Genomic DNA, 21,632 nt, shown 5'->3' with positions numbered 1-21,632 from the left:
AACAACAATTCTTTGATTTAATCAAAATGACATCGACGAAGGACTTCATCATTTCAACGGCAGGTATTGTATACTACATACATATGTATAATTTTGTTCCGTCATGCACAATGAAATACATTCCATACATACATACATATTTGATGATACACTTGCAGTAAAATACTTCAGTCAGGCCAGAGAAGACATTGCGATAAATCAAGATGATGAAATTTTGGAAATGTTCATCAACGAGTCGCAAATGTTGACTTTATGCATCGTTTTGCGTCAACAGAAAATAGAATTTCAAAAAGAAGTAACATCAACGACACACTATATTCATTTACATCGTATTACAAACATGGTAACATAATTTTTTGTGCAGGTAACATACGAAAATGCAGGAGCTTTAATATTCTATAAAACTAAGCAAACATCATTGGAAGCAAAAGACTCAATCACGCACGTCGGAATAACAGCTTTGCCAGAGAATCCGGTGGAGTCATTATATTTGTCACTACGACACATCTATGGGCCCCTATTACAAACAGTTATATAATTCTTAAAAGCATATTATTTTGTAAATTATAATGATGAGATAACATGTGTTTTGTTTGTATACAGATTACATCTTTCGGCATGGATCCTAAAATTCAAGAAACAATTATGTATCTCGAAGGAAGCTTGAGAACTTTTGCTCATGGAAGGGATGGGGGACCTAGTTTATTAGGTAAACTAATAAATTTAAAGGTTTTTAAAACATCCTATGGTAGATTGTTTTATAGCCTCATAAACCAGCAGAATAGACTAGTGATTAGCATATAATGCTTTGAACAAAGTGGTCACGAGTTCAAATTCCACTGGTTTCTGCTGGCCAGACCTTGGATTTGTAGCTCCAGGTCGATCGTTTCCTATCAGAGTTTGGCAATTTATTTGATTTTCATTGAAACGGTTCCAAAAAATTGGCAACCATACCTATTTTATCGCAAATCTCGAGTTTTCAGCAATCTCGAATTTCGTTGAATTGTATAAAATGTTGCAAATTTACACATTTGACTATAAATGTCTTTGTGTTTGTTAATTGATATGTATTAACTGAATTTGTTTGGAAAAAAAAAATGCTGTAAATTTACAAATTTGACCATGGATGTCTCTGTGGACGTTAATTCATCTGTATTTACTTTGTATACTAATACTTCTATCAAATGCACAATGTTTTTGGTCAGGAAGGCGCATTGGGGTTACCTGGTAGGTCTTCCTGGTATAAATTAAAAAAAATCATCAATAAACCTAAACTTCATATATATCAGTCCTAAACATATAGGTTTTTGAGCTCTTTTTCCTATTATGCTGTAGATTAACATTAGAATAATATAATACTATGATTACTAACGAAATTAAATTAAATTGTAAAATAGAAAATGATCAGTAGATCAGTAGCTATTAAAATAGATATAAGACGTATTGTGAACATAATTTCGTAATAATAAAAAGCATTTAAAAATCAAAAAAGTCCTAAACTTGATATATGTATTTTGTATATCATTTGCAGTACTCTTAACCGTTGATGACGAATTGCAATATTGGCAAAGAATCACCGAAGAGACCAAAGCTTATAAACAAAAAGAAATGGCCGATGCTTTTGTTTCAATTCTTAAATTACTATCACAAGAAATGAGGTATGGTTGTATCAATAATTTTAAATATATTAATACAATTAATACACATTAATGCATTAAGTACAATTGCAGATTTATGGACAACTGTGATGTGACTGAAATTAAAGAGACTATGGAGAACTCCAGTGGTCTCCTTGACGACTTGTGGCGACATTCTTCGTTTGTGTATCCCGGAAAGCGAATGAGCCACCTGATGGACGTGATTGGTGAGATACATATATAACCAAACAGTTGTTTACTATTGATAAGCTTATATTTTAATGTTGAGTGTGATCAAACAGGCAACACATGCATGAAGAAGCTACAAGATGTGCTGACCATTGTGAATGTGTGGAGCGATGACCCGAGTGTGATAAATACAATTGCAAATTCGATTGAAGGTGCCGATGCATGGATCAAGTCTTGCTATGTCCTGACACACAAATATTGGCCCAATCATTCGTTGCATGTGTGGGAAGGGCCACCACACACGCCAGGACTATTGAAGAAGTTCTATGATCGGCTCAAGGAAGTATGGTTCTATCATTTTGAATACAATTCGCCAATATGGTCCCCCAATTCACAGGTACATAGTAATTCCATTGAGAGGATTCAGAATAGATTTATTAGATTCATTGATTTAAATTTAATATACTTGGTCACCAACAAGTATATTAAATTGAATATGATCAAACTTTGTGACAGGAGAATAATCAATGATTTGTTATGTCTGTTTGGTGTACTCAGCGGAGTTATGGACTGTAGTGAATTAGTGGACCTCATAAATTTTCATACACCGGGGAGATTTACCAGTTGCAACTATTTATTCCACATCAAAAATTATGCCACTAGTTATAAAAAAAATTCAATGTTACCCCGACTTCATAAACTAGGAAACGAATTTAGCCAATTTGATTTTTTTAATATTAGTAAAAATAGTTAAAAAAATTTTTGAATCATCATTTTTCTAATTTATACAAATGCTAAATGAATTTTATTTTATTTTTTTAATTAAATCATTTATTTATTCAATTACTTTTAAAAATCATATTTTTTTCTTTTCTTTTCTTATATTAATATTGTTGTTTTTTTGTTTTATTGTTCTACATATGTATTATTTATTTTTCTATGTCTTATTATTATTGTTCAATGGTCCTTGCGGCCGTATATAAAATAAAATCTGTTGTTTTTTGATGGAAATGGAAACATTCATAATGTGAAGTAAAATTTTATTCCCTTACTAGGTAGCAGATGTACGATCGATTCATATGCAACTTGGAAAACTTCTCTCTCGTTCAGAACAACAAGAGTTGAATTTAGATGAAATGTTTTCATCATTTGAAGGTGTGTTTTTTATTTTAATATTCTTGAGTACTGTTGTGTGGTTTATATATACATTCTATGTGCGTACACAACATTTTATAAGCCAGCAGCGTGGCTCGGTCGTTAAGCTTCTGCTTAACACTGAGAGGCGCCGAGTTCGATCCCTTGAGCTGACCTCGATTGAAAAGAATTTTTCTGAGTATATCTGTAATGCTGCTGGTCAGACCAGGATTTGTGACTCCTGGTTGATCGTTTCCTATCAGAGTTTGCCAATTTTCTCTGATTTCATTGTTGAAACGATTCCCGATTAAAAATTGGCTAAAAATCCTTCCTACCCACTATGTCACCACTATTTGAGTATGATTAATGTAAATATTACAATAAAAATGTATGTACAATTCATAGATGTCTCGTTAATTGTCGAGTTTAAGTCAGTGTCTCGTAATTTAGCGACTTATGTATACAATAAAAAATGCTGTATTGTTTGTAATTTGGCCAGGAAGGCGCATTGGGGTTTACAAATATAAAAAAAAATAAAATAAAATAAGTATGATCAGGTGTAAAGATAAGATAAAGAAATTAAAAAATGAAATAAAATAGTATATGTATATATTGAGATGGATGGTATTGATTGTAAGAGTGTTAATAAAATATGATGTATGTCTAGAATTAAAGTAATATATTTTTATTTTTATTTATTTAAAATGATAATAGGTATTGTTATATGGCAATGTACTCCACAAAGTGATGCAACTTGGATGAAAGCAAAGTCTGTCTTTGAAAAGAAATTAAAACCAGCTGAAGAATTAATAGCTCAAAAGTTGCACGCCAGACTGAATAATTTATCTGCAAATCAGGTTCGAAAAATTTAATTAAGATTTTTTGTGTGATTTCTTTTAAATTTTAAATAAATAAATTTTACTTGAAGATGCTCTACGAGTTCAATAAGTATGCAACCCTCATCGAGAGGTCTTCTATATTGATGGCTTTGCTAAAGGAAAGGCAGGTTTTAATATCATTTGTAGGCCAATTACTGAAGGACGTTGATCATCAAATAGGAGTGGAGAAGAGTGCAAAAGAAAACGAATTTATCATTCCGGGAATATCTTCAATGGTACAACAAATGCAATGGACGAAAAGAATGGAGGGAAAAGTTAGTAAATAATATTGAAAATAAGTGTACAGCAATTCAAACGTATTTATAATCATAATTGGGGGTATTTTAGGTATCGCAAATACAGACGCTTGTTGAAAGATTACTCATCGATTTGGACGGAAGTGATGAAACACTGTCATATGCAGGTGAAATTAAAATTAAACTAGCCGAACAACAAAATCAATCGTTTGAAGATTGGACGAGAGATTTACAAGTAAATAACTTTAGTATCGAATAATACAACAAGGATTTGAATGTGTAATTTTGAGATTTTTAATGTATATAGGCTGAAATAATGAATGACACTTTAACTCTGTCGTCCAATACATCCGTCGTGGAATTCTTCGGTGAAAATAATTTCATGAGAGTAACCTTCAACCCACGTTTAGTGACTTTAGAAAGAGATGTACGTCACATGGCTATGTTAGGCTTCACGATTCCTTCGAATATAAAGGACATTGTGAATAATGCTTCAAAATTCATGGAGCATGCGAGATCACTTCAACAGGCAATCACATTATATATATTATTATTAAATAAATATTTAGTTACAATAAGGATTTTGACGTCATTTTACTTCAAAGGTTGCTGCATTTCACAATACTCAAGGGGAGAGAATGATTATTTCACAAAGACCGATGATGCTGAATGCTGCCATGCAACTGGCAGCGTTGGTCAAAGAACAAACAGCTGTACCATGGAAAGATACAAACCTCGTCGCCAAATATGTGGAGAAGTTGAAATCGGCAGTCGACAATTTGGCGAGACAGGTACACAATGAAATAATCCGAATCATCTTATCATTGATAACAATCGATTAGCAAGACGGTATTAATTACAGGCATGATTTGAGCTTTCACATTTGTTTATTTTTACACTTTCAGAACTTGTATTTATCAAATCAACATGTTCTTCTGCGGAATATTATCCTATCACTGATGGATACTAATTTGCTTCAGAAACAAGCCGAGTGGAAAAAAGCAATCAGACAAATGAGAGATATTGTTGATAAGGTTCCCTTTTTATTGGCTTCTTAATATTACATATATTTGGTTATTAAAATATTATAATTATTTATTGTTATTACACACATACATATTGTGTAAATAATTTTGTTTGAAAAATTTTAGTATTATATTGTACAAATAAATTTCTACAATGCTATTATTTTTTCAGTTAGCAAAAAGTTACAAATTAATTGAACTGTATTGGGTATTTATTTTTAAATTAATATTATAGGTTGAAAGTAATGGATATACAAATACAAAATCATGGATGATTCATTGGGATATCCAATTGTATAAAGCGTTGGAACATCAATATCGTAGTGCGCTAATCGATCCTCTGTCGCATTTGCCTATTATGAAAGTTGAATTAATATTTAGGTAATACATTAAAATGGATAACATTAAATATATGTTTTGATAAATGTTTTTGAATATGTGTTAATGAATTTCAGACAACAGGGTATACATTTACAGCCACCATTGGAAGAGATTCGTGCATCGTGTCATACATATTTCAAAAAACTCATAGCTTTGCCGATGAATTTTGTTGGTTTGCAAAACGTACACTCTAATAAAGAATCACCATTTGCTTCTATCATGCTTAGGTACATTTTCAATATAATAATTTAATAAAATAGTATGCAAGTGAATAAGTCATCCGATATAGTATAAAAAATGAATTAATAAAATGAAAATACAGAAATAATTGGATGATTGCTGGAGCTATGTCGGAAGTAGAATCTACTTTGGAGAAAGTGTTGGAAATCATACAAAAGTGGAAGAAATGGGGAGCTCTTGGTAGCATAGATTTGGACAATCTTTGCGACATTCATTTGTCTCATCCGTCGGATTGGGAAAAGAATTTCAAAGATTGTAAATCGCTTGGGCAGACAATTGCTAAATTGCCGATGTATGTTAATAAATAAAAAAAATGGTTTAATATTGAAGTTTAATAAAATTCAAGTACATATGTATAATACTTTCATAGGGATGAGGAACGTGTAGATTGGATTTGGATCAGTAGTGCTTCTTTAAGAAACGATTTAGAAATCCACAATAGGCGATATTGGATAGCTTTAACGACCTCTTTGCAAAGCAGTCTTCAAAGAGACATTGCAACAATCGAAGCGTTCTTCCTAACAGCTCACAATACAATGAATCAAAATGTTCCTAAGACTGCTAAAGAATTAGGCACAGCAAATGAAGAATTCTATATGTTGAAAGAGAAACAGCCACAAGTATAATTGTATACTTATACTATTTTAAGTATGATTGTAGTGATCCTATAATTTTTACTCTCATATTCTCAGATGGTTGCCTTGTTTGAAGGCTTACGTCGGAAGCAAAATATGGTCAGGACATGGTGTGGAGAAAGAGTGAGATCTTTAGAACATCTATCGAAGCAATGGGAAAATACAATATCGCAATTGCAAAATTATGAAAAATTGATTGTTCATCAAGTATGTAAATGAAATGATTATTTAATGTAAAATATTTCATCACATTGTTTATAATTTTAAAAATTGTTAACTAGGCTGAATCTGTGAAATCAAATCTCTTGGGTGAATGGTCAAACCTCGGTGAAAATGTAGAAGTTTGGCACTCTAAGTGGCTACAAAATAAACCAAAGCCTGAACAGCTTACGCAGAATTCTTATTTTGAATTGCAAATGAAATATAAATTATTTGCTGATGCCTTGGAAAGTTGGAAAACGTTTGAATCTGATAAAGAAAACATGATGTAAAATTTTTAGTGCAAAATTTTATGTATTTGTTCTACAATTTGGTTTAATATATGTTGAATTTTTTTTTAGGAGTGAATGCAATAAGTTCAATATAAGTCTGGAAGAAAATAAATCATGGATGAAAATTGAAACAGCAATAAACGAAGACTTGAAACTTTGGGAACCATTTCAAAAGTTCACAGAAGGTTTCTTTAAATGTGAATTTAAAAATTAGTTGTTAATATATTTATATTGATTTATAAAATTGTAAAATTTAGAACTCAATTCGCTCGGCGATCAAGAATGGATCATTTTTCAAAAGAAGCTTCACTTATTGGAAGATTTCATATTAGATTGGAATCTAAAATTGGAGCCATTCACTCCAATCACATTATTTATCAGAAATGAAATCGACATGTATAAAGTGGGTAACTTTTTAGTGTTATAATTTTTTATACTTAACACGTGCATTAAAATGTATATACATACTTTTAGGAAATCATTCCTGTATTGAAGAATGTAAGAGGTGCAAATTTTACTGAAAAGCATTGGCGTGAAGTATATTCTTTGCTGGAAATTCCAGCGAAGCCTCCGAGTTCTCTCGTATTAAACGATTTTTTGAATACAGCCTCAAATATAAAGATAAATGCCAAATCTCTACAGGTGATTTAAATTTTATGGTGAAAAATCATACGATTATAATTTTAAACTTATGCTAAATTTATGTATAGAAAATTTGGGTATCTGCATCTCATGAAGCAATCGTACGAGAAGCCGTCGCTGAACTAGAATTGTGGCTGGCGGGCACAAAATTCACTCTGATAAAACATACTGATTCTAAACAGCAAAATGTATTCATCATTAAAGACTTTAAAGACATTCTCACTAAGGTATAAATGCGAAATAAAAAAAAATTGTACAATTTTTAATATATTCTTTCATAAAAAAATAATATTTCAGGTTGAAGAATATCAGAACTTGGCAGGATCAGCTCGAGCTGCAGGTGATATGCAAAATGGGGATAGTAGTACTGATCAGTTATCATTGTGGGAGACAAGACTATCACAGATGAAAACTGCCTTAACGTCTTTATCGCACATCCAACGCAAGTGAGTATTACTCATTGCATTTACTTTAACAATTAAAATGCACTTTGCTTGCACAAGCTACATAAATATAATAAAAATGCATATATGTAATGTGATATAAATATGGAAAACATGTTATCAGCTAAATACAGGGTACAAAGAATTGATAGAGTGTGCAATAACACAAATATAATTTGAAATATTTTAATAATGTATGTATATGTGTATAAATTTGGCGATATACTTCCAAATGATAACATATGTGTATAGATTTATATGGCAGTAATATTTGAGAGGCGTGGAATGTATTTGATATCAGTCATTCGTAGCAAGATAAAATATGTTTCCGGTGTGTAATATTGTTCCGACGAGGATTCACGGTCATTTTTCCAGACTTATGTGTATTACTGTGCATTAAGTATGCATTAAAAGGTGATGGGGAAAGGAAAAGTGATAATTTTAAATACCAAACTTTGACCTTTAACCGATTTCTACCCATTAGACTACCCGACTAGAGGTGTTATTATAGGTAGTTGTTTTATAATGTTATGGAATTCATTTGCGGCTCTTTACACATAATAAGACAGTCTTTCATAGTAAAGGTCAAAGCTTAAGGAGTGTCCTAGTAAGGGATTGCAAAAAAAAAATTAAAAAGGTTTGCGAACTTGAGACACATTGTATTTAATACAACCGAAAATGTTGCCAGCATTGTATTTAAGAGGGCTGGACACCAGCGCCTTGTCCATACAAACGTATTACACTTCTCCCTTCATCAATTATGGCACTAGAGAAATTATTTTTTAATATGCTATGGATATCCACCATTGGGATGCATCTATCGTTTTATTTTTTTGATTAGTTATTTTTTATAGGAGCTAGAAGCCGCCAAACATCTATAAAAATCGCCTCTTTTTTACACCCACGAAAAGAGTCAAGTGTGCTTATTTAACAGTCGATTTAAAAAATAATACGCGCACAGGTGCATAGAAAATATTTTTCTCATACCGATGATGAAATTTTTTTAAAAATTGGTCCAGTTTTGGAGGAGAAAATAGGAGAATATGAAACCTCAATTTTGTCGATTTAAAATACGTAGTATCTGGTCGAAGCGCAACTGTCGCATTCACTCAATATATATATATATATATATATATATATATATATATATATATATATATATATATATATATATATATATATATATATATATATATATATATATATATATATATATATATATATATATATATATATATATATATATATATATATATATATTGATATATATTGTCGCATTCACTCAATATATATATCGAAGAAAGGAACGGCAACAAAATTAAGGTTTCGGGTGTACAGCCCTCTTAATGATATGTATCGGAAAACAGTAAAATTTAATATAATTTTACAGACGTGTGGCGTGATAAAATAAAGAGAGATCGAACACAATTTATAAAATAATAACTCGCTCAATATCGCGCATGCAAAATATAATATATACGCATCGGTCGTCTTCATAGTTTTTACTCATGGATATATTGTTTTCTACAAATAAAATGTACGAATATGAAAACAATCGATACTATCAGTATTTATTTTTTTAATCCTTTGAGTGCTGACGTCTTTTCTGTTGAAATCCCGCCACGCTGAAAATTTCGCCAACATTTCCAACTAGAAATATTTAGAAATCCAATAGAAAGCAGGTATAAAAATTGTAGCTAATCCAAACAAACCCTAGATAACTACCGCCGAGGATTTCGACTTTTGTGAAGGTGTGTTTAGACTCTCTAATATATTTTGCAACAATCTATATATATAAAAATAAATGTATGTGTGTGTGTGTCTCGAATAGGCTCCTAAGCCACTGAAGCGATTACGATGGAACTTTCAGGATTTGTTGTATGCATGTCCGGGAAGATTTCTGTGAAAAAAAAACGGGAACGGAAACGGGAAAAACGGGATTGAGTGTCATTCGCTATAATTTCAAATGTTTTCGCGTCGCGACTAGGGTGTTCGCTGCCTGCGTTGTTCCGGAAAAAGGGAACGGGAACGGGAACGAGAACGGGAATGGGAACGGAAACGAGAACGGGAACGGGAATTGCATGCGTTATTGTGGCAATGCAACGCATGCAGGGTTCAGCTAGTATAAAATAAAAATAAGAAATCTATTTTAATGAATGTATTTTTCAAAAACTAGTTCCATCGTCTCCATTGTTGGTAAAATGTAATGCTCACAATCTAAAATACTCAGTAGTTAGGGATTTCCAACGGGAAATTCTGCTATGGTTATAAATTCAGAAATGCCGGTGTAAACCAGTCTTTATAAACATTGACACGGATTACACGACCCATGTTCAATTCATTTTTTTTCAATGCTACCTGGAATGCTCAAAACACAACGCCTATCGGAGTTTGATCAGCATTCAAAGGGTTAATACCGGTATTATAAAAGGCTTAGTATCGGTACTTTCGTTATTGCAATCCTTAGTCCTAGACATTTCAATTAAATTCAAAATAATATGTATGATATTCCATCATCCAGCAGGCCTTGCCACCCTCCCACCTCTAAAAATAGAAGAAACAAAAAACAACAGAAATGTTTCCAAGATCGTTCAAGATAGATTGTATTATTTAAACAACTTGCTAATTAATTTCATTGAATTTGCAAGGAAAATATTTGTATCCGTTCTACAGTCAACCCCATTCCTCCTCCCCAAGATATCAAAACTGCCAATGGATTCAGATTTACAAAACGCATCATATTTTACGTCTGATACGTTGCAATATGTGCACGTTCCATGTGTTGTGAGCAAAAGATGTTCTATATAGACAAAAACATGTAGGTGGGCTTCGTTTATGGTGAATTTAAGTAGTACATGGCTGGTTTAGAAATATCACATATTCCCAAAATGGGCTTATTTTCTTTCAAATTTTATTACATTTATGATGTATGTACATACATATTTCATCGTGAGAATTTACAATTATACAATTCTGCAACTAAATGTATGTATTTAAAAGTCTCTGAATAACGTCTACAATTATATATCATATACATATTTATACATATTTTATCTTCAATTTATACTAGGAAGGCCTAACAGGTAACCCCAATGCGCCTTCCTAGCCAGAAAAATTTTAGATATGATACAAATATTATTAGTATTATACAAAGTACATAAATACATATCAATTAACATCCACAGAGGCATCTATGGTTGAATTTGTAAATTTGCAGCATTTAAAACAATTCAACGAAATTCAGTAAATACATATCAATTAACATCCACAGAGGCATCTATGGTTGAATTTGTAAATTAGCAGCATTTTATACAATTCAGCGAAATTCGAGACTGCTGAAAACTCGAGATTTTGCGAGAAAATGGGTAAGGTTGCCAATTTTTTGGAACCGTTTGAATGAAAATCAGATAGATTGGCAAACTCTGATAGGAAACGATCGACCTGGAGTCACAAATCCAAGGTCTGGCCAGCAGAAACCAGTGGGATTTGAACCCGTGACCACTCTGTTCAAAGCATAATATGCTAACCACTAGTCTATTCTGCATTATATGCTAACCACTAGTCTATCAAACATGAATGATTGAAATCTTCAATAGCCCATCTAATAATGATCGTTTCTTATTTTTCGCATTGCTCATTGTGTATGTTTGTTCTTGATTAGGTATAATTATTATGGTCATATATTTGAAGAACGAGCGCTTCGCTCCAAATACGGTTTATCTTTGGGTGTGGGCGACTTGTAGTTGTGATAACTGATGAATCCAGCAATTTTGCTGAGCGAACACAATAAACTCGACGAGTCGCGAAGGCCGTCAATCCTCAGGATAAAAATTGTATAAAAGAATTGGTACGTCAGATGTAGTGATGTCCAGAAACTATAATATCTATAATCTTACAGTAGTAATTACTAATTACTACTCAATGAAAGTATTAAAATGCTCTCGATGGAATGTATAATAGTTGGATTCAACAATCTGTTGATCATATCATCCAGTACCATCGATATACTTCTTATATGTACATAAATACATCTAGAGATGGCTTGTATTAATCGAATGAGCGACCGTGTGTGTACTAGGCTTAAAATAACTTTGACTCCTTTCCGATACAAATCTACTCATTCATGGTTTGTTTGATAGATTGTTATATTTACATTTTAGTGTAAGCGTTGACACAAACGATAAGTCTTAATGGTATAACCGTTTAAAATTGAGTTCAGATAACGAAATTGTTGAACATATGTTGAGGTCACAAGTTATTTTTTTTTGTTTTTTGACTAGTAGACGAAAAAAGATCAAAGTTGAGAATTTTTTATCGTATGTGAAACACATATGCAGATGTGTATGGAAATCATGCTGTAAATCGAATTAACAGTTTGGTGAAATTTTTTAACATTGCTTGGTCACATTCGGATCTGTGATTTTTGAATTGTAAATCGAATTGCATTATTCAGGGCTTGGATTCTTGGAATAAACGCAACTCGGGATCGTGCTTCAAAGAAATAATTTTCTCGAAAGCTCACATATTTTTTGATTTTTAAATGCTTTTTATTATTTCGAAATGATGTTCACAATACATCTTATATCTATTTTAATAGCTACTGATCTATTGATCATTTTCTATTTTACAATGTAATTTAATTTGGTTAGTAATCATAGTATTATATTATTCTAATGTTAATCTACAGCATAATAGGAAAAAGAGATCAAAAACCTATTTACAATCTTTAAAACTCACATATGTATAACCTTGAACAGGGTAAAAATGAAGGGGACTTTCACGTCTAGAAATATATGTATGCCTCAGCAGTACAAACTGAAATATGACGGCTTCAAATGTTACTCTTTATTGTATACGTAAAAAAATAACTAGGTGTACACTCCATCTTGAATAAAAATATATACTACTTCAAAGCAAAACCTTCGGTCCACATATCCCCAATGTCTTAACACAGCTAATGTTGATTTGTATGGTATATCTTCAGACTTGCACGAAGTCAAATGCAGAACTCAGTTTCATTATTGAATTTTATACAAACTGTATGTTAAGTTTTAGTTGGAAAGTCAATGCTTTGCACGGGCAATCATTTATGCATTATATTTCTAGTTGTATCTGATATATGTCCGATAATATGTATAATAAACGAGCATAAAATAAAAACAGAAAGCATTGAAATTGAATTGAAAAATTACAAATTCCAAAAGAATTCGTTGAGTGATAAACTTTACCAAAAACATGAATCAACATTTCTGTTCAAAGATTGACGTAATTTTCGTCAATAACTGCTATTGTAATACAACGATTTCTTATCATATTGTAAATATGATTTATAGTACATACATTGTAGAGTCGATACAGACGTGGCAAATTTTCAACATGATTTTATGTTAGAAGTTACACATGGTAGTAAATACATATATAGCAGTCAAGATATTCACTATTAATGTTCCTACGAGTATGTGAACAAAAATAGCGGTACCGTTCATTTAACTCTACTTCCAAGAAATACACTCAGTAGAAGTGCATGCAAACATTTGGTAAAAGTAGCCAAGATATAAGCATGCATTGTAGCGTATTTTCTCCGAAGTACTGGAATTTAAACATGTTGCGTTCGTCTTGAAGGTCGTTTTGACCATTTTTGGAAATACACAACTTTTTACAAAAAGGAGGATGCATTTAAAACGTAATAACTAATAAGTAAGCTTTGGTTGCTAATAGTTGATGACAACTGTTCATGCCCTAAAAATACTCTCATATTCATATGTATATGTATGAAATACTAAAACGAGGCATTTTGAACCTAGTAGTTTTGTATGTAGCATTGATAAAAAATCAATACAAATTTTTGTATAAAATACACATATAAATGTATAAAAAAAATGTGTAAAAATATGAAAAGATAAAAAGTGAACTTAAAAGGCACAGATTGACTATCATTAGGCGGCGCACAACATCAACGGAACCAAATGTTGGAAGCGTTGTTCCAAAGAATCTCAAACTTTGCTGGGTTGTGTGCTAATTTATTTAAATTTTATTGAAGAAAATATCACATCGATGTTAATTTTTGATATGATCCAATTACACAATACAAATGTTTAATAAAGTAAATAATAATAGTGTTATTTTACATATGTTGTAAAAAGACACCCGTTTTTTTTTTGGTGTCGGTTAAAATATGTTATTGATACTGTGTAAAAATCTATCTTGAAGAAATATCATAAAAATAACGATATTTTTTTTATAATTTATATTTTAGCGTAATAAAGTATAATAAATCGACGGGGAAAAACTTTAATGCGCGTTCAAACGTTGGTGTTTATTATTATATGTATCGTTATATTTTTCAATTTTCCAGTTAACAGAAGAACTTAACCATCGTGCTTAGCTACATTAGCATTTCGAGTTTTTACGTTAAAAACACAAGATAAAAAGCTATGTAAATAAAGAAAAAAGCCATATGCGCGTCTTAAAGGAATCAATTATATACTGAAAATCCGACCGCTGTACTCTGTGAGGCGGATTACATGCCGTCTCGCTTGCACCCAACACATACGCGTTACAACCATATACACAACGAAAGCATTTAAATTGCAATTACCGCTTGAGTAAGTATGTTTAGATAAAAAAGAAAAATATTGAAATAGAAAACCAATCCTTATAAACGTGGTGAAATAAAAAATTTACCAAATAAATGAAAAATAGCACGGAAAAAAAACCCGTAAAAAATATATATTTTTGACTTTTAAAATTCGCTATACAATTAATTATAAGTATTTTATAGCAATGAAATATCACAACCAATTGAAAAAACATCTGACTATTGATTCCAATACTCACTTTGAGCACAGCAATATTAGATTTTGAGTTAAAGACCGCAAAAGCCAAAAAACTGTAAAAATCGCGCATTTTTTTAAACGCTCATATCTCGTAAACGATCACCAACCAACAGAAATCATTATCATATTCGAATTCAGTGGGTCAAAGTTAGTAAAGATTGGTTAGTCCCCGCTATGGTAATTTTTTTTGTTGCTCAGTGTAATTTAATATTGATCTTCATGTTATTATATATGTAATAAACACGTCTTTCCCTGTCCATTGTGATTTTTTCTATTATCCGGATTTTTCATTTTCCGGACTATCTTCATCCCCAATTAGTCCGGATAATCGAGGTTCTACTGTATGTGTATTTATATTATCGTATTCGTACTCGTACACGGGCAAATATTTATTCGAAATGTTGCACGACGTTGACGAACATAGAAGTAGAATGCATTATACTTCTATGTTGACATGTTTTAGTTTAATATATTAATATATCATATGTATGAAGTAGTTTTGTATCTGTACATTCGTAGATAAATATTACATTTGGAGTTTCGGGGATATTTCCGCATCTTGACCACATGTGTTGGTTTCGCGGAGCATTTGGAGATGCAACGGAATAGAGGAAGTAGAGGAGACGACGCAGAGCGAGACGTAAAGAGAAACAGAAAGCGAGCGAGCGAGCGAGAGCAGAAGTGGCAGTCAGTAGTCAACAGTCAACAGTTAGTAGTCAGCACTGAGATAGTGTTGGTGGGTCAGCGATGAGGCTGGTGCTGGTGGTCGCCTTGGTCGCCTCCGCGTTGGCGGGGGCGCACGCTCAGGGGGCGCAAACTCAGGGGGCGTACGCTCAGGGGGGCGCCACTGCGAGGCCTCGCAACACTCGTCTGCCACTTCGCAGGACCCATCCGTGCGAGAAGAGCTCTTGCTACCCAGCCACTGGCAACTTACTCATAGGTCGCGAATCCAGACTCAGCGCCAGCTCCACTTGCGGAATGCACTCGCAGGAGAGATACTGCATCGTCTCCCATTTAGAGGAGAGAAAGAAGTGCTTCTGGTGCGACTCCAGACCTCAAACCGAGAGGAATCCAGGTCTGAACCATCGCGTATCCAACATAATCTATCGTTTCCATCCTGGAACACGTCACCGCACCTGGTGGCAGTCCAGGAACGGAATCGAAAATGTTACTTTACAACTGGACTTGGAGGCGGAATTTCACTTCACCCATCTCGTGATCGTGTTCAAGACCTTTAGACCTGCTGCTATGCTCGTCGAACGATCCTTCGACTTTGGAAAGACTTGGAGAGTCTATCGCTACTTTGCTTACAACTGCGACGAATCTTTCCCGGGTGTTCCGAGAAGGAATCCGAATTCTTTAACGGACGTCGTCTGCGAATCTAGATATTCGTCGGTAGCGCCGTCCTTCGACGGTGAGATCATCTTCAGGGTGCTCCCACCGAATATCAACGTTGGCAATCCCTACTCCCAGGAAGTTCAAAATCTGCTCAAAATGACCAACCTTCGTATTAACTTCACAAAATTGCACACACTCGGTGATGATCTTTTGGACAACCGTGCGGAAATTCAAGAGAAGTATTACTATGCCATTAATGATATGACTGTGCGGGGATCTTGCTCTTGTTATGGACACGCTTCGAGGTGTTTGCCGCTGCCCGGTGTCGATTCTAAGAATGATATGGTGCACGGTCGGTGTGAATGCACTCACAATACCAAGGGTCTCAATTGTGAGTTGTGTGAAGACTTTTACAATGATCTGCCGTGGAAGCCGGCCCTCGGTAAGACGACGAACGCTTGTAAACGATGTACTTGTAATAATCATGCTACTTCTTGCCATTTCGATTCTGCCGTATACGAGCTGACAGCCCACGTCAGTGGAGGGGTCTGCGATGACTGTCAACACAATACCATGGGACGCAACTGTGAACAGTGTAAAGCCTTCTTTTATAAAGATCCAGAAATGGATTTGGAACATCCGGAAATATGTAAACCTTGCGACTGTGATCCTCGTGGGTCTCTCGATGATGCTATTTGCGACTCGGTCACCGACGCCGCTGGTGGTTTGGAAGCCGGCCGGTGTCATTGTAAAGTCAACGTTGATGGCCGTCGCTGCGATACGTGCAAGAATGGATTTTGGAACTTCGAAGAGAATAATCCAGACGGTTGTCAGGCTTGTTCCTGTAATCCTCTCGGCACTGTTGATAATCAAGGCTGTGACACTTACACGGGAGAGTGTACTTGTAAAAGAAATGTCATCGGTAGGGATTGTAATCAATGTTTGCCGGAGCACTGGGGCTTGGCTGAAGAAGAAGATGGCTGTCAACGGTGCGAATGTGATTTTGGTGGTTCGTTGGACAATAATTGTGATATCGTCACCGGTCAATGCCGCTGTCGGCCAAATACACAGGGTCGTCGTTGTGAACAGCCGATGCAACACTTCTTCGCCGGAGCTTTAGACAACCTCGTATTCGAAGCGGAGGCAGCAGACTGCAACACCGGAACGGATTATAATGTGATCTACAACAACTGCCAGGTGAGCATTCGGGAACCGTTTAGAGATGGACGCGAAGACAGCTGGACCGGTACTGGATTTATGAAAGTGTTCGAAGGCGATCATATCGAATTCACCATAGATGATATTGTTACTAGTATGGATTATGATATTGTCATCAGGTATGAACCGCAAATATCCGGAGATTGGGAGCAAATTGAAGTCAAATTAGATCGGTTGGATGCTCTTGGTTTAGATTCGCTGTGCGCCAATTCTCTTCCGCAGGACGACCTCAAGTCTGTCGTCTTACCTGACAATGCTCGGAGTGCTGTTGTTAATCCTCCGACTTGTTTAGAGGCCGGCAAGACGTATAAGCTTCATATTGATTTTATTCAGCACCAGTCCAACGAGCCAAATGCTAGAGCGTCTGTTCTGTTGGATTCGGTTGTATTAGTGCCGAGAGTAACAGCGTTGCCTTTCTTCAATAACAATACACCGACAGCTGAAGCCTGGCGAAGAAATTATGAGATGGCTCGTTGCGGGGACGCTTACTATTATACTGTGAATAAAAATGATATTCCTGAGATTTGTAAACAATATCATACTAGTGTCGGATTTTATGTATTTAATGGAGCCTTATCTTGTAAATGCGATCCTACTGGATCTACCAGTTATAAGTGTGATGAGTATGGTGGCGTTTGTCCTTGTAAGAGTAATGTCGTTGGACGGAATTGCAACAGATGTGCTTCCGGTACGTACGGCTTCGGTCCCGAAGGTTGTAAAAGTTGTGACTGTAGCAACATTGGTTCTTTGAATAATTTCTGCGATACCAGCAGCGGACAGTGTAAATGTAAGCCAAATACTTATGGTCGACAATGTGATGAATGTCAACCGGGTTATTGGAATTTTCCAAATTGTCAACAATGTGAGTGTCACGGACACGCTGACGAGTGCGATCCCAAAACTGGCGCATGTACTGATTGCAGAGACTATTCTTTCGGCCATCGTTGCGACAGATGTATGGAGGGCTATTACGGTGATCCACGTTTGGGTTATGATATACCTTGCAGAGCTTGTCCTTGTCCAGGCACTTTGGATTCCATGCATTCGTTCGCACCTAGATGCGATTTAGACCCGATGACGAAGGATGTTATCTGCGAATGTCAGAAAGGATATGCTGGATCTCGTTGTGATGTGTGTGCTGATAACTATTTCGGTCACCCTGAAAAACCCGGAGGTTCATGCGAAGAGTGCAACTGTAGCAAAAACGTAGATGTGACCAAACCTGGAAATTGTAATCCTCATACTGGTAAATGTCTGCAATGCTTGTACCACACTGATGGTGATAGTTGTGAGATGTGTCAGGCAGGTTACTTTGGTGATGCGGAGGAGAGAACCTGCACTGAGTGTGTTTGTGAGTTGCTCGGCACCAATTCTACTAAGGGTCCTTGCGACCGCATAACCGGACAATGCTCCTGCTATAAAAATGTCATCGGTCAAAGTTGTGATGGTTGCATTGAAAATCATTGGAGGTTGGCTAGCGGAGAGGGGTGCGATCCTTGCGAGTGTGATTCCATTGGTTCCGTGTCGGAGCAATGCAATGTCTACGACGGCCAGTGTAACTGTAAATCTGGCTTCGGTGGACGTCAGTGCAATCAGTGCCAAACCAACTACTGGGGGGATCCAAATGATATGTGTCAACCGTGCGAATGTGATGACTTGGGATCGGCTAAACAGCAATGCCATCATAACACCGGAGCTTGCGTTTGCCATCCAGGTATTGGTGGACATAAATGTGACGAATGTGCTCGAGGATATTTGGGCAATTCGCCATCGTGTTCTCCATGTGGAGAATGTTTTGATAATTGGGATCGTATCATAATGACGTTGCATAACGAAACTAACAATGCAATCAGTAACGCTAGTAAAATAAAGATTGTTGGTGCAACTGGTGCTTATACAAGAGAGTTTGAAGAAATGGAGAATAATTTGAATAATATTGAAAAGATCATCGAAGATTCGACCGTAGGAAAGACTCAAATTGAAGGCTTTGAAAATAAAGTAGATGATGTGAAGCAAAGCTTGGACAATGCCAATAAAACTGTTATGGATTTGAACTTATTTTTGTCTACGATAGCTACACGGATAAATCTGGCTAATGCATCTGTCGATGGTGTACTGAAGAAGTACGAAAAGCTTCAGGAAGAAACGGAACAGTTGAATGTGAATGCGAGAAAATTACAAGAAGCAAATGTTGAAGGTGCGTTGAATCTGACGAGGGAAGCCAAACAGCGGGCGATGAACGCTGCCGACAATGCAGATGAAACTCAAAAAATCATCAAAGATACAGAGAGGCGAATCAAAAACACTGATCTCGTGGTCGAACGACAAACTGTAACATTCAATGAGACTCAGAAAGAAAATGACGAAAGTATTCGTGAACTTCAAGAGGAGATCAAGGAATTGCAATCTCGTATACCTGAGTTGAATGCGAAAATGTGCGGGAATGCTAATTCTGATTGTGACTTGTGCGGTGGTGCTGGATGCGGCAGATGTGGAGGATTGTCTTGCGATCAGGGTGCGATGACCAAGGCCGATAAAGCGTTGGAATTTGCAAATAAAACGGAAGCTCTTATACGCAAGAATGAATTGGCAGCTGATGATTTGTCTCGGGGTATAGCCGTTGCTAAGAAAGACACCGCTGCTTCGTTGGCTATCGCTGAAGATACTTACAATTCTGCACTCGCTGCTAGAAATTTGACGGACGATCTTAATAAAAATAGTAGTAATTTAATCAGGGATCTGAAAGAATTTTTAGCCAGCTCAGGTGGTACACCCGCCGATGTCAGAGCGTTAGCTAATTCTATATTGAACCTAACAATTGTTATTAAACCGGATGAAATTCAAAAGTTGTCGGATGACATCAGCGATACGGTATCTCAGGTAACAAATATAGAGAGTATCATTGAAGAGACTCGACAAGATCTAGAAGAGTCAAAGGAGTTGAAAGAGAAAGCTTTGGCAGCAAAGGAAAATGCGACGGCAACTTTGGAGATAGCTAAAAACGTTGTTTTAGCTTTAAAAGATGCATCATCTGCTCAGATAGCTGCCGAAGATGCGATCAAGAAAGCGAACAACGATATTGAATCTGCAGAAAGGGACTTGGTTCCCATCGAGAGTGAAACGGACGTGGCACAGAAAAAGGCAAACGAAACCATGGATAAAGTCACCGATTTGAAGAAGAAATTGGAAAATTTGCAAAAGAATATCTTGAGCATTGACAGCGACTCGAGATTAGTGAGGTCTGAAGCCGAAGATGTCGTGTATAAAGCTGACGCTGCTGAGCAGCAGGCCCGTGAACTCCGTCAGAAGTATACGTCTGCCAACAGTACCCTCACGAAGCACGCAGAAAAATCTGCCAATGCTCGAGAGCGAGCACAGCTTCTTCTCGATCAAGCGACCAAGTTGGCTGCTCACTCTCAAGAACAGCTGAAGCAGTTGCAGAACATGGAAGTTTTCTACAACAGTCACATACAAGATTTGAATGACCGCGAAATTCGAATCGGAGAATTGAATGACCAAGTTGGAAGATACCTTTCGGCCATTACTGCTAAATCTGACTATTACAGGTCATGTTCAGCGTAATTTTTTTCAATTTGAAATGAAATGCATTTACTATACATATATTGCATTTAATTTATTTATTGTTTTGACTTTTTCGTTGATGTGTAGAATCGATGCTACGTTTTATCACTACTGTTATAAGTTAAGTTTTCAACATGTCTTAAAAACAACACCATGACATATGCTGTCTTTTTCATTTCCTAACTATCAATTTTATCTTAGGTTAAATTTTAGATTATATTTACAATAGTTTTTATTTTAAAGAACAAATAATGTTATTTATTTAACTGCTTTCTATTATATTTTAAATGACACTTGTATCTTTATTTCCTTGTATTTAATATACATACATATATTATAATAGTAACTGCCACAAAATTTAATGAATTTCAAATATAGATTGTAGAATTAAATCTATATGAGCTTTTTGTACTTATTGTAGTTTATTTTTATTTTCATTGAATCTTTTGAAACAAAAAATGTAATCAAATATTTACTCTTCAGTTCGTTTTTAGTATTCAAGTCAACATCAATTTATTTTTTATTTTTATATCGACTGTTTTAACATAGAAATTATTACAATTAAATAATAAAATCAGTTTATATTTACTATAATATAAGACCTTATCAGAATGCTTGAAATATATAATATATATATATATATATTTTATATAACAAATGTTTTTATTTTATATTATATATTTAGTAAATGATTTAGAAAATTATA

The 21,632-nt window shown here is 34.9% G+C and overlaps 2 protein-coding genes across 2 annotated transcripts in view; both read left to right on the top strand.

Annotated features, from left to right (window-relative positions):
* Positions 1 to 26: 26 nt before the first annotated feature.
* The window catches only part of btv (dynein cytoplasmic heavy chain beethoven), a 53,415-nt gene continuing 31,809 nt past the window's right edge, over positions 27 to 21,632 (top strand). The window contains exons 1-25 of the mRNA XM_077440480.1: positions 27 to 63; positions 159 to 295; positions 365 to 529; positions 604 to 709; positions 1,532 to 1,658; positions 1,731 to 1,864; positions 1,940 to 2,223; positions 2,882 to 2,981; positions 3,675 to 3,817; positions 3,889 to 4,113; positions 4,187 to 4,330; positions 4,403 to 4,624; positions 4,701 to 4,886; positions 5,001 to 5,129; positions 5,356 to 5,501; positions 5,576 to 5,728; positions 5,824 to 6,033; positions 6,112 to 6,361; positions 6,434 to 6,583; positions 6,658 to 6,863; positions 6,937 to 7,052; positions 7,125 to 7,270; positions 7,342 to 7,509; positions 7,578 to 7,736; positions 7,807 to 7,955. Of these exons, the coding sequence (XP_077296606.1) occupies positions 27 to 63; positions 159 to 295; positions 365 to 529; positions 604 to 709; positions 1,532 to 1,658; positions 1,731 to 1,864; positions 1,940 to 2,223; positions 2,882 to 2,981; positions 3,675 to 3,817; positions 3,889 to 4,113; positions 4,187 to 4,330; positions 4,403 to 4,624; positions 4,701 to 4,886; positions 5,001 to 5,129; positions 5,356 to 5,501; positions 5,576 to 5,728; positions 5,824 to 6,033; positions 6,112 to 6,361; positions 6,434 to 6,583; positions 6,658 to 6,863; positions 6,937 to 7,052; positions 7,125 to 7,270; positions 7,342 to 7,509; positions 7,578 to 7,736; positions 7,807 to 7,955 (3,992 nt within the window). The remainder of the gene's footprint in view (positions 64 to 158; positions 296 to 364; positions 530 to 603; positions 710 to 1,531; positions 1,659 to 1,730; positions 1,865 to 1,939; positions 2,224 to 2,881; positions 2,982 to 3,674; positions 3,818 to 3,888; positions 4,114 to 4,186; positions 4,331 to 4,402; positions 4,625 to 4,700; positions 4,887 to 5,000; positions 5,130 to 5,355; positions 5,502 to 5,575; positions 5,729 to 5,823; positions 6,034 to 6,111; positions 6,362 to 6,433; positions 6,584 to 6,657; positions 6,864 to 6,936; positions 7,053 to 7,124; positions 7,271 to 7,341; positions 7,510 to 7,577; positions 7,737 to 7,806; positions 7,956 to 21,632) is intronic.
* On the top strand, positions 15,437 to 21,068 carry LanB1 (laminin subunit beta-1). Its single transcript, XM_077440456.1, has one exon. The coding sequence runs from the start codon at positions 15,536 to 15,538 to the stop codon at positions 20,924 to 20,926; it is 5,391 nt and encodes a 1,796-aa protein (XP_077296582.1). The 5' UTR covers positions 15,437 to 15,535; the 3' UTR covers positions 20,927 to 21,068.

Source organism: Arctopsyche grandis, chromosome 11, assembly GCF_051622035.1.
Source record: "Arctopsyche grandis isolate Sample6627 chromosome 11, ASM5162203v2, whole genome shotgun sequence".
Taxonomy (NCBI): Eukaryota; Metazoa; Arthropoda; class Insecta; order Trichoptera; family Hydropsychidae; genus Arctopsyche; species Arctopsyche grandis.
Note: the sequence above shows the minus strand (reverse complement) of the source record. Positions and strands in the feature narration are given on the sequence as shown.